A 14470-nucleotide genomic window follows, 5' to 3' on the forward strand; every position below is an offset into this window, starting at 1 on the left:
AGCAAGCCTGAGTGACATACAGGCAATCTGGCAATAGTATAGTACTATAGTATAGCAAGCACAGCAAACACATCTAACAGCTAACATGAGGAAAGAGGAAAGAGGAAAGAAGAAAGAGTAAAGAGGAAAGAGCGTCTTTTTGACTGTAGAACAAGCTGTTGCTCGCTCGTTGCTGTTAGTAGTAATCCCTGGTAGCACCATACCCACCATACCTACCATACACCAGTGCAGAAACAGAAACCGCACCCACCCAACCAACCAACCAACCAACCTATACAACAACAATAATAACGATTCTTTCCTCACGGTTATTTATTTTAATATATACAACAATGTCATTTTTTGAGTGAGTTGTCTTAAAATTTTATTTTTTAAAATCTACATTACATGAATCACAACAATTATATATTGCCAGTTTAAGTCAGTTTAAGTTATAATACTTATGTGGATTTTCCTGGAGTTACTGGTTACTCCTCCTACACAAATCCAAGTTTGTCTTGGATGAGCAAATACTGGAAATGACTGGAAAGTGAATTTACGGATCACGGAGAGTGCATCAGTCTATTTAATCGAACGTAAGCGTGTAGTGTATGTGTGTGTGTGTGTTTATATGTGTGTGCTATGTGCTTTTTTATGTATATACATACATATAAATTCTCAGTGAAAAGTGAAAAGTTTCTTTGTTTTTATATAAAAAATAATCATGTTTTTCAATGAAAAAATAATAATAATTAAGTTTTGTTTTTTTAATAAATACTTGGGATGATAATGTTATGATCTCTCAGAATTAATAAACTAAATAAACTGTAAATAATAATAAAGATATAAAAAATGAATCAAAATATATGTCGACATAAAATTGAATTTTTATGGTTGTTTTTATGGACAATTGTGTGTCTGACTGGTTTGAGTTATAGTAAACCGGAGAACCCAGTGGCCCGAGAGGCTCCAGAGGGTTCAACAGACATTCCGTCCATTTACTATACAGAACCATCTGCACCTGAGAACAATGACGCGACAGAGCTCAATGAATTACCTGGTGGTCACATTATTAGTGGACAACGGATTTTTAAAAGATCCTCTAGTCCGTATATTTTGCGAGAAGATCTTTTTGTTGAAAAAGATGGACAACTTGTAATTGAACCTGGAGTGGAAATTAGGTTTTCACCTATGGTCGGAATTACTGTCCGAGGAGTTATCACAGCAAAGGTAATTTTATTTTATTTGCATACTGCACACCTCTGTTTACTTATATATAGTTTTTTTTTTTTTTTTTTTTTTTTTTTTTTTTTTTTTTTTTTTTTTTTATAATTATTACTTACTTACAATATTTACTACTTGGCTATAGCAATTTAAGTTAAATTATTTTATTTATTATAACTTTTGAGTGAGAGGAAATGCATTGGACGACCTGAAGTACACACTTTACTTTCCAGTCTGTATTGTGTGTGCTCTGCGCTCTATGCAGGATATACTCAATGGACTTGAGAATGTTCTTTGTCTATTTAATGTTTTATATATATATATATATAGTGGGTGGGTTGTAGTAGTTAACTACATTCCATAGTGATGAAAATTCATATCATTAAAATAGGTAGACTTAAGAATTTAAAAAAAAAAAGATTGCCTTGTAATGATAAAAAAAAGTTTTATGTATATCTTTCAACTCATAAAAATTGTATACAATAAATGATTTTAAATTTACGACCGTATTTTTACAATGACTTAAAAAAAAAAAAAGGTACAACTAAATGTATTTCGGAGAAAATCTTTTTTATTATTATTGGATTAAAACGTTTTTTTTTTTTAGTTAATGCATTTTCCCTTCCCAGTGATATTGATTTACATTGTATTATATCTTAGGTAAAAATGTTAGTTTTATTTATCCAACACCTTTATATCAATGTGTGATATGTAGTGTGTGAATTTATCTTATCACTTAAAACGGAGCATACGACTCATCAACTAAAGTTACAATCCGGATATTTCAAGATAATACTAAAAAAAATTAAACACCCTCTATCGTAATTACCATTATTATTATTATTATGATAGTCAAGATGATTCAGTTCAATATTCTCATTGTGATTCATTCACTAACACTGAATTTATTAACAATTAAGATATTATTATTATTATTTATTTTTGAGATATATCAATGAATGATAATAATACGAGAGAATAATGATGAATTACTCATCGGTTATGATTGACTGTCAACAATTTCGACAATTAAGAGTAAAATAATGTATATTTACTGAGATGGAATAAATTAGTTAATTTAATAAATCATATATAACGAAATAAACATTACAAAAGATTAAGGATGAGTAACCTTAGACTAATTTAAACTGTGTACAATTGATCCTATACAAGAATAAAAAACAGAGCTTATTACTTTAATTACCGTAACTTAGTGACGTTAGCCGTTACTCCAACACTCGTTCACACGCACACGCATACTTTAAATACAATTAACGTACATATTTACTTAGTGTGCAAGTTTATCTTCATCCTAATTCCTATATAATATTTATGTTAAAAGAAAAGCACTTGAATTTCTACTTACGGGTTCTTAATAAATAATAATTTCCCCCCCCCCCTTTTTTTTTTTACGTATAAATTACTTTGCCATTTATTATTTTTTAAGATTATATTTTTTTAAATAATAAAATATTTTTAATAAAAACCGTTGAGAAATCTTAGTTTTTGTTTCAGAACTACCGTTGAGTATTGAGTGTTGAGTGCATTCACACAAGAGTAAGAGAAAAATTAAAAAAATAAAATATATATATATATATATATATAAAATGTTACAGATAGTATTATATGTGTAACTCGATATATATCATTTTTTACTTTTCTGCTTCTGATGACGATATACATTATAAACTAATATTCTTCCAAAATAAAAGACCACATTTCTGACTTTATTTAAAATAATTCATTGATGAATTTATTGAAATGTAATAAACAATGAGATAGATAATAATAAAATAAAGATAATGAAATGCCTGTTGATGCCGTATCAAATTATATATATGTAGGGAGAGTTGTCCTATCGCCGGAAATACCAGAAACTGATGAATGGGTTACTCATTCACCATGATCCTTACTCTTATTATAAATTTGCTTCAATATATCTATAATTTTGCGATAATCTTTATTCTACATGTATAAAATAAATAGATAAAAATAGCTTAAAATAAAGAAACTGTGTTTATTGCTGCAAGTACTGAGAAAAAATATATAATCTTGACAATGGAAACCATAAAGTTCCAGTTGGTGGATACACCGTATACAAACCGTACAGACCGTACACCAACCGTAAAGATCAGTGGCCCGAAACTTGCGGGAATATGCCGGAAGTTTGAAAAGAATAGCTAAAAAAAAAAAAGTATTAATTTTACCGCACATATTTTCGGTTGATGACTTTTTGTTGTTGATTATAATAATAATAATTTTAATACTATGTACTACACCTATATTTGACCTTATGTATAAATATATTCACCTGTCTGATATATGTAATTAAAATGCGTCAAACTTGTTGTTTACTTTGTTTATATATATATATATAAATCTTGTATAACATTATCAAGGTTTATATTATTATTTTATAATAGTTAAAATTATGCATTCACTGATTCAATTATAAAATATTAGCGATAGCTACATCACTATGTGCTCTGATTAATATGCGCCAATTTCTCAAGAATATAGTATAACCATATTTATATAACTATGCAATCTTTAAAAGCTGATTTACACATGATAAAAAAAAAACATATATCAATTAATTTTAGTGATTTTTAAAAAATAATATCTAGCGTGATGTAATGACAAAAACAAAGTTGCGACCCTATTAAAAGTATATTTATGCATCTAATTATAAACATAAAATTGAATATTGAAAGTTAAAAAAAGATCTAACAATTTATGCTTCTGTATACTATTTTCAGTAAAGTTAAAGAGTAATTTAAAGTTCTCGACCAGAATTAACCTTTATGACCTAAGTTATATATTATAACTGTTTCAATTAAATTAAATAATTATCTTTTATTAGCTTTTATAATTTAATTTTTTTTTTTTTTTTTCTTTCTTTCTTTCTTTCTTTCTTATTAATTATATAATTTATTATAAAATGAATTTTAGGGAGAGCCGGATGCTGAAATATCTTTAACAAGTTCGGAGACATCGCTTGGTCTACCAGAGTCTCGATCGATTCGTCTGGTGGATGGGCCAAGTCCCCTTGAGGGTAGAGTCCAACTTTTTCATAAGGGCTTATGGCGATCAGTTTGCACAAATTCACGAAATTGGACCCGAGCGGATTATGAAATAGCCTGTCGTCAGCTTGGATTTCAAGGTGGAAAATGGTCAAGTTGGTTTGACAGACAATGGCCAGAAAATCCAAGACTACTTTATGAAGAGCCACAGTGTCGGGGTATCGAATCATCTCTACAAGACTGTAAAAATTGGTCATTTAGACAGCTTGGTGCTGGTGTTTGTGATTACCATCCTGATTTAGCGATTGTTTGTTTACCATTTCATGATGGATCAAGTAAAGCAAAAAAACATTGGCGTGGTATTAAATTTGAAAATGCCCCTTACGACAATCCTTTGACTCAAGATAATACTTTTTACATACGACAATCTAAATCTATTCTTCGATATATAAATATCAAGTATGTATTATAATTATTATTATTATTATTATTTATTAAATTTATTTATAAATAAATTTTTATTAGATATGCTGGTACTGGGAGAGAAAATAATGTAACATCTGCTCTACATGTGGAAGGTGTTCCACCTCGTATGCAATGGGTTTCAATACTTTATTCATCTTTTACGGGTATCAATATAACTTTACCTGAGGCTCCAATTGCCATAACTAATTGTACTATTCGTAATAATCGAGGTAATATTATTATTATTATTATTATTATTATTATTATTATTATTATTATTATTATTATTATTATTATTATTATTATAAATATAGTAAATTTACTGTATTATATTGTATTGTTTAAATTACAGGATATGGAATTTATGTAAATAGTTCAACTGGACTAACGCACATTGAAAATTGTGTAGTATTGGATAATGGAGCTGATGGTATAAAATATGTAAATCATGATGAAAAACCAGATGACAGACTTGATAGAACAGATATATATGATCTTTGTACACTTCCAGTGGGAAGTAGTCAAACATTTCCAATTATTGTATCAATGGAACAAAATATTTATGGATTAAATTCAAAAGAATGTCGACAACGTATTTTAACACTTCCAGGGCATGTGTTGACTTTACAATTTTTACAAATGAAAACTGATCGTAATGACAGTGGAACAATTGAAATTTATGATGGTACTAGTATTAATGATAAATTATTAGCACGTGTTTATATAAGAAATGGAACATTGCCACAAAGTATTACAACAACTCGTCATAATTTATATCTTAAATTTAATGCACAACCACGAACACAAATGATTAGTTTTGTTAAATTATCTGCTGGTTATCATAAACTTTATGATTTAAATATAACAAGTAGTGCTATTGCTAATAATAATGGACGTGGAATAGCTACTGAAAAACTTCGTTCTCTTTTATATGTTCATGATACTTCAGTTTCAAATAATAATCATGTTGCTGGTATTCATGTATTATATGGTGTACCAGATATTAATATAACTAATAGTCGAATATCTTATAATTATGCTGATGGTATTAATATAACAGTAACAGGAGGTAATCGTAATATATCTAAAACAACAATTTCATCAAATAAAGGATATGGTATTGCTGTTTGGTTAAATGATAGTTTATCAACTGAATATTTACATTTTAATCAAACAACAATTGTTGAATATTCTGAAATATTTCGAAATAAAGACATTGGTGTACTTGTTGGTAACTCAACAGGTATATCATATGTTAATATTAGTGGTAATTGTTTTAATAGTAGTTCAGAAACTGCTGTACAAATTGAATCAAGTTGGAAATATAATAATGGTATTATGAATCTTCAAATAGGACACAATATGTTTATTGAAAATTTTAAACTTTGTATTAAATTAACTCCAGCATTAAATATAAAAGGTAAAATTGAGTACAATCAATTCAATTATAATACTTATGGTGGATTATTAATACGTAATCCACTATATGAAGAATTTAATATATTACCGGGAAATATATTAATTCAACATAATTATTTTGATGATAATCGAGGTGTATTTGTTGTAAGTATTGGATTATCACCTTACAGTGATGTACAAAAAATAATATTTACACGAAATTATTTAAGAAATAATATTATAAAAGAGCCTTTCGATCAACAACAACAACAACAACAACAACAACAACAAATAACAAAATTAATTCCACGATCTCGTGTTGCAGCTGTATTAGTTGTTTCTTCAGCAAATGTTGATATTTATCGTAATATTTTGAATAATTTATATTCAAAATATGAAATAGGATCACATTTAGAGGATCAAAGTAAAATAATAAATTGTACTTATAATTGGTTAAGTGATATAGATGAAGAAAAAATCCAAGAAAGAATTTTTGATCGTAAAGATAGATATAATTTAGCTAAAATTGAATATTTACCATATTTATTACATAATACTAATCCAGCAACCAATACAATAATATCACATTCATCATTTATACCAAAATTTTTTAATCCTAATACAAATTTTGTTGGAGGTGAAGTTGATGGATTAGAAATGTTATCAGCTGGTGAATATATTGTTGAACGTGATATAAATGTACGACCAGGTGGTAAATTAGTTTTAAAACCAGGAGTAACTTTAAAATTTCCTCCAGCTGTTGGAATGATGATAGCTGGTAAACTTGAAGCACGTGGTAAAGGTTTAAATAATATTATAATGACATTAAAAGAAGAAATAAATATATTACCATTTGAAGAAATAAATGAAACAATTAGTAATGAAGATAATGATAATAATAATAATAATGATTATGATGATGCAACAACTATGACTGATGAAAATATTACAATGATGACTTTACCACCTGATGATTTGACTGGAGTACCAGTAAGATTGTTGGGAGGTAAAACAAATCGTGAAGGAAGATTACAGGTTCGTATTCAAGGAAAATGGGGTACTGTTTGTAACTATGGTTGGACTATAAGAGATGCAGCACTTGTTTGTCATCAATTGGGTTTAATTCTTGATCCAGATGATTGGAATCTTGAAAGATCAAATATACCTGACGCTGGAATAAATCAAGATATAATAATAACAAATGTTAAATGTACTGAATATGATATTGATATAACAAATTGTAAATTTGAAAATTGGGATAATTTTGAATATTCATGTACTCATGATAATGATGTTGGCGTTAAATGTTTAGAGGCTGGTTGGGCTGGTGTACGCCTTGGTCCATTAGCTGATCGAAGTGATTTACAATTTATAACAATAGAACGAGCTGGTCTTTTAGATTATACAACAAATTCATTAAAACCAGCTTTACAAATTGATTTTTCTCGTCATTCATTAGAAGGAATTAAAATATCAAATAGTCTTCAAGATGGTCTTGGTGTTATTTATTCAGATATATTTTCAGCAGATGCTGTAAATACTATTAAAAATAGTTATTTTTTAGATAATAGAGGAAGTGGAATAAGTTTTAAACAATTGGGATTTAAAATACTAAATTGTTTTATTGAAAATAATAAAATTTCAGGTATTAGACATAATCCATCAATATCTGCTATTAAACAAAGAGAATTATCAGGATGGTTTATTCAATCATTTGATTCAACAACTAATATTGATAATCCATATCAACCAATAATAATACCAAAAACAATTGATAATATCGATATTGTAACTGGTGAAATAAAATATATTGTTACTGGTAAAAAAATAGGGGAAAATGTGCGACATTTAATTCAAATAAGATGTACACCTGGTTATGTTATTGGTATACAATTACTTAATCCAATTGAAAATCTTAGTACAGAAAAAATAATAATACATGATTCTCCACGATCAATATCCACCACCACCACCACCAACAACAACAACAACAACAACAACAATAATAATAATGTTTGGGATGTTACTAAAGATTTATCAATATTTCCTGTATCTTCCAGTTCATTTACTATTATTCTTGAATATATCAGCGGTTTAAATGCACTTGGAGGTGGAGTATTGGTTTTAACAACATTGCCAGCTCCTATTCAAGATATACGTAATCGTATTGTTAAAGGACCAATTCCAACATTAATAATATCAAAAACAAAAATAAAAAATAATAAACGAGGATTAATGGCATCATATTATAATCGTTATATTGATGAATTAGGTGATCATTATTTAAGAAAATCAAATGAAACAATACGTTTTATAAATTGTGAATTATCTCATAATCTCGAGGAAGCTATTTATATTAATTCACCATATTGGAATTATTTATCGTCAAATATTTCCGAAATTACAATTCATATAAATAATACATTAATAACAGATAATGGACGTGGTATTGTACAATTTAGTCGTGATATGAGATATTCAAATAATTTATTTCATTGGATAATAAAAGATAATACTATTGAAAGAAATAAAAATGGTGGTTTAGATATATCTTTACCATATGTATGGCAATATAATGAAAATTTTACACACTCATTATATTTTATAAATAATACCTGGCAAAATAATAATATGTTTGGTTTTTTAATTGATGGTCATTATGCAACATTAAATATAACTCGTAATATATTTGATAATAATAATTGTAAATATGGTTTAATTTCAATTCGTGGAATGGAAAAAAAAATGAAAATTGATCATAATCGTATTGAAAATAATAATTGTAATTATATGGTTGAATTTAAAATAGACAGTCAATCGGAAATTTTAGGTGAAATTTCTGCTAATTTTTACTATAATTCAATTAAATACAATAATAATAACAAAAAAAATTTACCTAGTTATGTTGTTGGTTTTGATGGTATTCAAAAAGTTAAAATAAATAGAAATTTATTTGGTGATAATAATATTGATTATGAATTATTAGCTGGTATTAAAACAGCTAAAATAAATAATAAAATAGATGTTAGTGAAAATTGGTGGGGAACAACAAATGATACTAAAATAAAATCAATGATATTTGATTTTGATGATTGGAATAATCATGCTATTGCTGATTTTAGACCATATTTAACAAGTGATTCATTTGATTCATCAATATCTATTTCTTGGGAAATAAAAAAAGATATTAATTTTGATAATCTTGGTGGTCGTATTACTGATAATATTGAATTATATCCAAGACCCGAACCTTATATTATTAATTCTGATATAACAATAATGCCACAAGCTGTTTTTAATATTTATCCAGGTGTTGTTATGGAATTTTCACCAAATGTTGGTATTTTAGTACTTGGAACACTTAATGCTGTTGGAGTTAAAGAACATGAAATAATAATGAGACCAATTAAACAAAAACAATACAATGAATCAAAAGATATTGTTAATATAAATCCAACAACAACAACAACAACAACAACAACAACAACGATACGTTTGTGTAAAGATAGAATATGTTCGAGTTCAAGTAATCAAGGTTTTATCGAATTTTTTAATAGTACAACATTACAGTGGATACCTTTGTGTGATATTAAATTCACTGAAAGAAATGGCCAAGTTGCTTGTCATCAATTGGGTTATGATCCTATAAATACTTATGTTAATCATTATCGTCGTTATGAATTTCATCCAGGATCTTTATCACGTATTTGGTCATGGCCAGAGCCAATACAGTGTATTGGTAATGAAAAAAATCTTGAAGAATGTAAATTAAGATTAAATGATGATAAATTATTTGGTAATAAATATAATTGCCCTTGGGATGGTAAATTTGTATTTATTCATTGTGGTAAGCGTAATCTTGATATTAAATATAATAATTATTGGGGTGGAATACGTATTGCTAATAGTGAATTTGAAAATTATCTTTATGAGCATCGTTTTCATGATATTGAAACTCATGAAACAGTACGTCGTGTTGAATCAATATTAAAATATATAAATATTACTGGAGCTGGAATACTTCATAATGAAAAATCACCAGCAATTCAAGCTATTATGAAAAATCCAATAATATCTCATGTTACTATTGAACAAAGTGGTTATCATGGAATAAATATAATATCACCAAGTAATAATATTGAATTATTATTTAACATTGTTAATGATAGTTTAGGTAATGGTATAAATATTGCATCACTTACTGGTGAAGGTAGAGAAGCTGAAGAAAGTTCATTTACACCATTAAAAAATTTAAATATACCATATAATTTATTTAGTATGATTGATATGTGTGATACAATGAAAGAAATTGAAATTGAAGAACGAGTTATTATATATTATAAATATGATAATAATCCAGTAAATTGTGTTAAAATATTTAAAAGTTCATTTCGTGCTAAACCATTTGGTTTTAGATTATTACAATTTAATATTTTTAATTTAACTGATGATAATAATAATAATAATAATAATAATAATAATAATAATAAAAATCATTTAGATAAAATAACTCTTTATGATGGTGATATTTATAATATAACAGCACGTAAAATAATTGATCTTGAATTTGATAGTAAAAATGAAAATAAATTATTTACAACTCAAGGACCAAGTTTAAGTATTAAATTATTTGCAAATGGTGCTAGTGGTATTTATGGTTTTATTGCTGAAATTTTAACATTACCAATATCAGCAATTGGTTTTAATCGTGATGTACAACATAATATATCATATTCAGTATTATCAAATTGTATTTATGAAGGCATTAAATATACAAGTGCTGGTGAAGTTAATGCAATAATGACAATCGAACGTAATCAAATTATAAATAATTGTCAAAAATATTATGGTAATTTTACAACTTGTGATGCTGCAATAACAATTGATATACAAAATACTCAATCATTGTATTTTAGAAATAATTTAATTGGTAATAATAAAGCTGGAGGATTATTTATTCGTTCAGATTCACGTGGTTCAGCAACATCATTAAAAGGATGGATAAATAATAATCTTTTTACTGAAAATTTAAACAAACCGGCATTATATATTGAGGGTCGTAAAAGTAGCCCTTATCAAGAAATTACAATATATAGAAATTATTTTATTAAAAATTATGCACCATACGATAACAATATTGTACTTAAACAAGTTGTCAGTAATATGTCTTATAATTATTTACACGCTAATCTTGGTCTACATTTATTGGTAATATCAGGTTTTGAACGTGTTCGCCTTCCAATTTATCAAAGTACAACTCACAATGGTTTTTACAAGTAAGTTTATTATTGTTGTTGTTGTTATTTTTTTATAAAAATTTATTAACTTGGTTTTTTATTTTCTCTATATAGAAATTATGCTATTGATAGAAATGGACGCAGTACTGTAATTGCTGGTACACCAGGACAACAATACGTTGATAATGTTTTTTTTAATCCTGACAATGATTATGAAATGCAAACTATCAACAGATCAACGTAAGTTTTTGTTAAATTATTTAATTATTTTTGTATTAATGTAGATAAATTTAAGTATTAAAATTATTTATTTGTTTTTCTTTTTTTATATTTTATATATCTATATATTGCATATGCATGCCTATATAAACAGAGTAATCAACATGATATCATTTGATAAGTGAGTAAAATTTGTTTTTATTTAAAGACATATTTTTTACAAGCTTAAAAATTATTATTAGTGATTTTTTTTTTTTTTTCATACCATACATAATGTATTGATTATTTTATTTATTTATTTTTTTTTTTTTTATTAGCCATTTGGAAATGATGAGATCATATATTGATGCAAAATTTAATTGGTGGGGTTATAATGAATCAATAGCTGTAGCTGGAAGAATAAGAGATCGTAGTGATTCACCAGAATTACTTGTTGTTAAATATAATCCATATCATAATAGTAATAAATCAGTATTAAGTGGAAAATGTCCACCAGGTTGGGATCTTGTTGGTGATACTTGTTATATTTATATTGGTGCTCCAATGGATTTTTACAGTGCACGTGAATTTTGTAGAATAGCAAATGCATCAATGCCTTTTATTATGGGTGATTATTTAAAATTGTGGAAATTTTTACGACGACAACAAGAAAGATTTGAATATTCAGATAGAGTATGGATACAACAATTAGAACGTGTAGATCAATGTACAACATTTACATATCAAACTATTGAAATAGATCATTGTAGTCAACCAAGTCCATTTATTTGTGAAATAGATCCAAAAGTATATATTGATCCTTTATCATGGAGAAAAGATATTGTTGCTATAAGTGTTCTTGGTGCAATGGGAGCCGCTATTGCTCTTTTAGCATTTGCTATTGGATTTTGGATATCTAAATCTAAAAAACGTAAAATAGAAAGACTTGAACGACGAAATTCAATTCGTCAATCATTACATTCACTTAGATCTGTTGGTTCAACATCTGGTTTTACTGAATTAGCTTATAGAAGAAAACCTATTTCAACAAAATCAACAGATACATTAACATCACGATCTTTAGATTATAAAAAAATGTTAAATACTGGTGGAAGTATTGATTCAATGGATAAATCACAATTAAATTCATCAATTGAAGATAATCACAGTTATGATGTTTATGAAGCTCATAATCCACGTTATTCACCAAGTACCAGTGATTTTAAAGATATATCAATAAATAAATATCAAAATATTCAATCACCACCATTACCACCACCACCACCACCATCATCATCATCTATGCATATTGATAATAATAATTCAGTATTTGATTTAGCTTATCGAAATGATGGTTTTCGTAATCATTCAACATTTACATCACGAACAAATAGTAATTGGCCATCTGTAAACAATTGTCAAATTATTTCTCATAATAATAACAACAACAATGATAACGATAACGATGATGATGATATACCAATAACTCCTCTATCTCATCATCAGTCTGACTATATGAATACTAGTAATAATAATAATAATAATAATAATAATAACAATAATAATACATCAACACTGCCATTAAATTCAAGTTTAACAACATCAGATTCAATAAGTGAATTAAAACGTGATATTGAACCAACTTCAGTATATAATTCACCAATTGAATTTCAACGTTATAATCAACAACCATTGGAATATATTAATAATGATGATTCACCGACAACACCTATTTCAGAGCCTGTTCCAGTATATTTTTCTCCTGTAACACCACCCCAAACATATTATTATGATCAACGACCAAAAAGCAGTACACTACTTGAAACAAATCTTGACAGTGGTGACGAAAAACCATTACGGTCTAAAAGTGAAGCACTTTTGGAAACAAATTTTGATCATTTTCTTCCGTCTAATGAACCAACTGAACTCTGTCAATTGTCTGCTGAGTCTAGGAGTAAAAGTCAACCGTTGGAAACGGCCATGTAAAATATAAGTATATATTTATACATGTATATCTCGTCAAGTACAAAAATTTTTTTATTTAACTATTATTATTGATAAGTAATGCTCTTTAATTTTTTATTTTTTTTCACTACTACTACTACCATCATCATCATTGTTATCATTATTATTATCATTATTATTATTATTATTATTATTATTATTATGAATATTATTAAATTTAATTGTATCAATAAATTCATATTTTTTTTTTTTATTTTACGTATGCATGTTTATTAGGAATATTTTTTATTAGATTGTTTAATTTAAATAAGTAAATAATAGTCTTGATATTATAAATAACTTGAAATAAATAATTAATGTAAAAAAATTAATTGAATGAATATGTAAATTGATGAGAGGATTTATTTTATATACTGCCAAACGTTTTTGTTAATTTAAGAAAAGATGTTTAGATATATATATATATATATATATATATATGTAAACTCGTATTACATACGAGTATAATAAGATCATAAAATTTTTTTATACAAATATATTTATATAAAAATTAATATTTCGTAATTATATAGGTAGTATATTTTTTTTATTAATGTATAGTTGTCATACTATATAGACTGCAAGTATTAATATAAGTTGTGTATTTAATCCGTCCATTTTTTATCACAAGAAAAAAAATTAACATTAAGTTTCAATCACTTGAATGATTTTTATAATTATAATTGTATAATATATTTAAGTATTGCCTTTATACTCCATTTCTATTATAATTATAAGCATAGAAATTAGATATAAAGATAAATCTGTACTTATCATTTACAAGTTTATATATTATGTATACAACATTTAGATTACGTGCAATAAATAAAATTTTTAACAAACAATTTTTAAAATTATTTTTATTTAATATTTATACTCTTCAAGCTACTTTTTTATAATATAATTTTTGTAACACTTAATCATTTATATATTTATTATTAA

The 14470-nt window shown here is 26.4% G+C and overlaps 1 protein-coding gene across 2 annotated transcripts; it reads left to right on the forward strand.

The window, feature by feature from the left end:
* Positions 1 to 10: 10 nt before the first annotated feature.
* On the forward strand, positions 11 to 13902 carry LOC103571988 (protein bark beetle). Of its 2 annotated transcripts, XM_053737540.1 has the most exons (7): positions 11 to 1209; positions 4156 to 4685; positions 4752 to 4921; positions 5044 to 11365; positions 11441 to 11566; positions 11700 to 11726; positions 11863 to 13902. In XM_053737540.1, the coding sequence occupies exons 1-7, from the start codon at positions 832 to 834 to the stop codon at positions 13508 to 13510; spliced, it is 9201 nt and encodes a 3066-aa protein (XP_053593515.1). In that variant the 5' UTR covers positions 11 to 831; the 3' UTR covers positions 13511 to 13902. The 2 variants fall into 2 exon arrangements, with proteins under 2 accessions (XP_053593515.1, XP_053593516.1); XM_053737541.1 differs by lacking the exon at positions 11700 to 11726.
* The last annotated feature ends 568 nt before the right edge of the window (positions 13903 to 14470 follow it).

This window comes from Microplitis demolitor, chromosome 3 (genome assembly GCF_026212275.2).
Source record: "Microplitis demolitor isolate Queensland-Clemson2020A chromosome 3, iyMicDemo2.1a, whole genome shotgun sequence".
Lineage (NCBI taxonomy): Eukaryota > Metazoa > Arthropoda > Insecta > Hymenoptera > Braconidae > Microplitis > Microplitis demolitor.

Excerpts from the sequence above, each read along its gene's own strand:
- LOC103571988 (XM_053737540.1), top strand. The coding sequence starts at position 832 with ATGAATCAAAATATATGTCGACATAAAATTGAATTTTTATGGTTGTTT. Across the intron at positions 4,686-4,751 it reads CTTCGATATATAAATATCAA|ATATGCTGGTACTGGGAGAG; the intron begins GTATGTATTATA and ends AATTTTTATTAG. Across the intron at positions 11,366-11,440 it reads ACTCACAATGGTTTTTACAA|AAATTATGCTATTGATAGAA; the intron begins GTAAGTTTATTA and ends TTCTCTATATAG.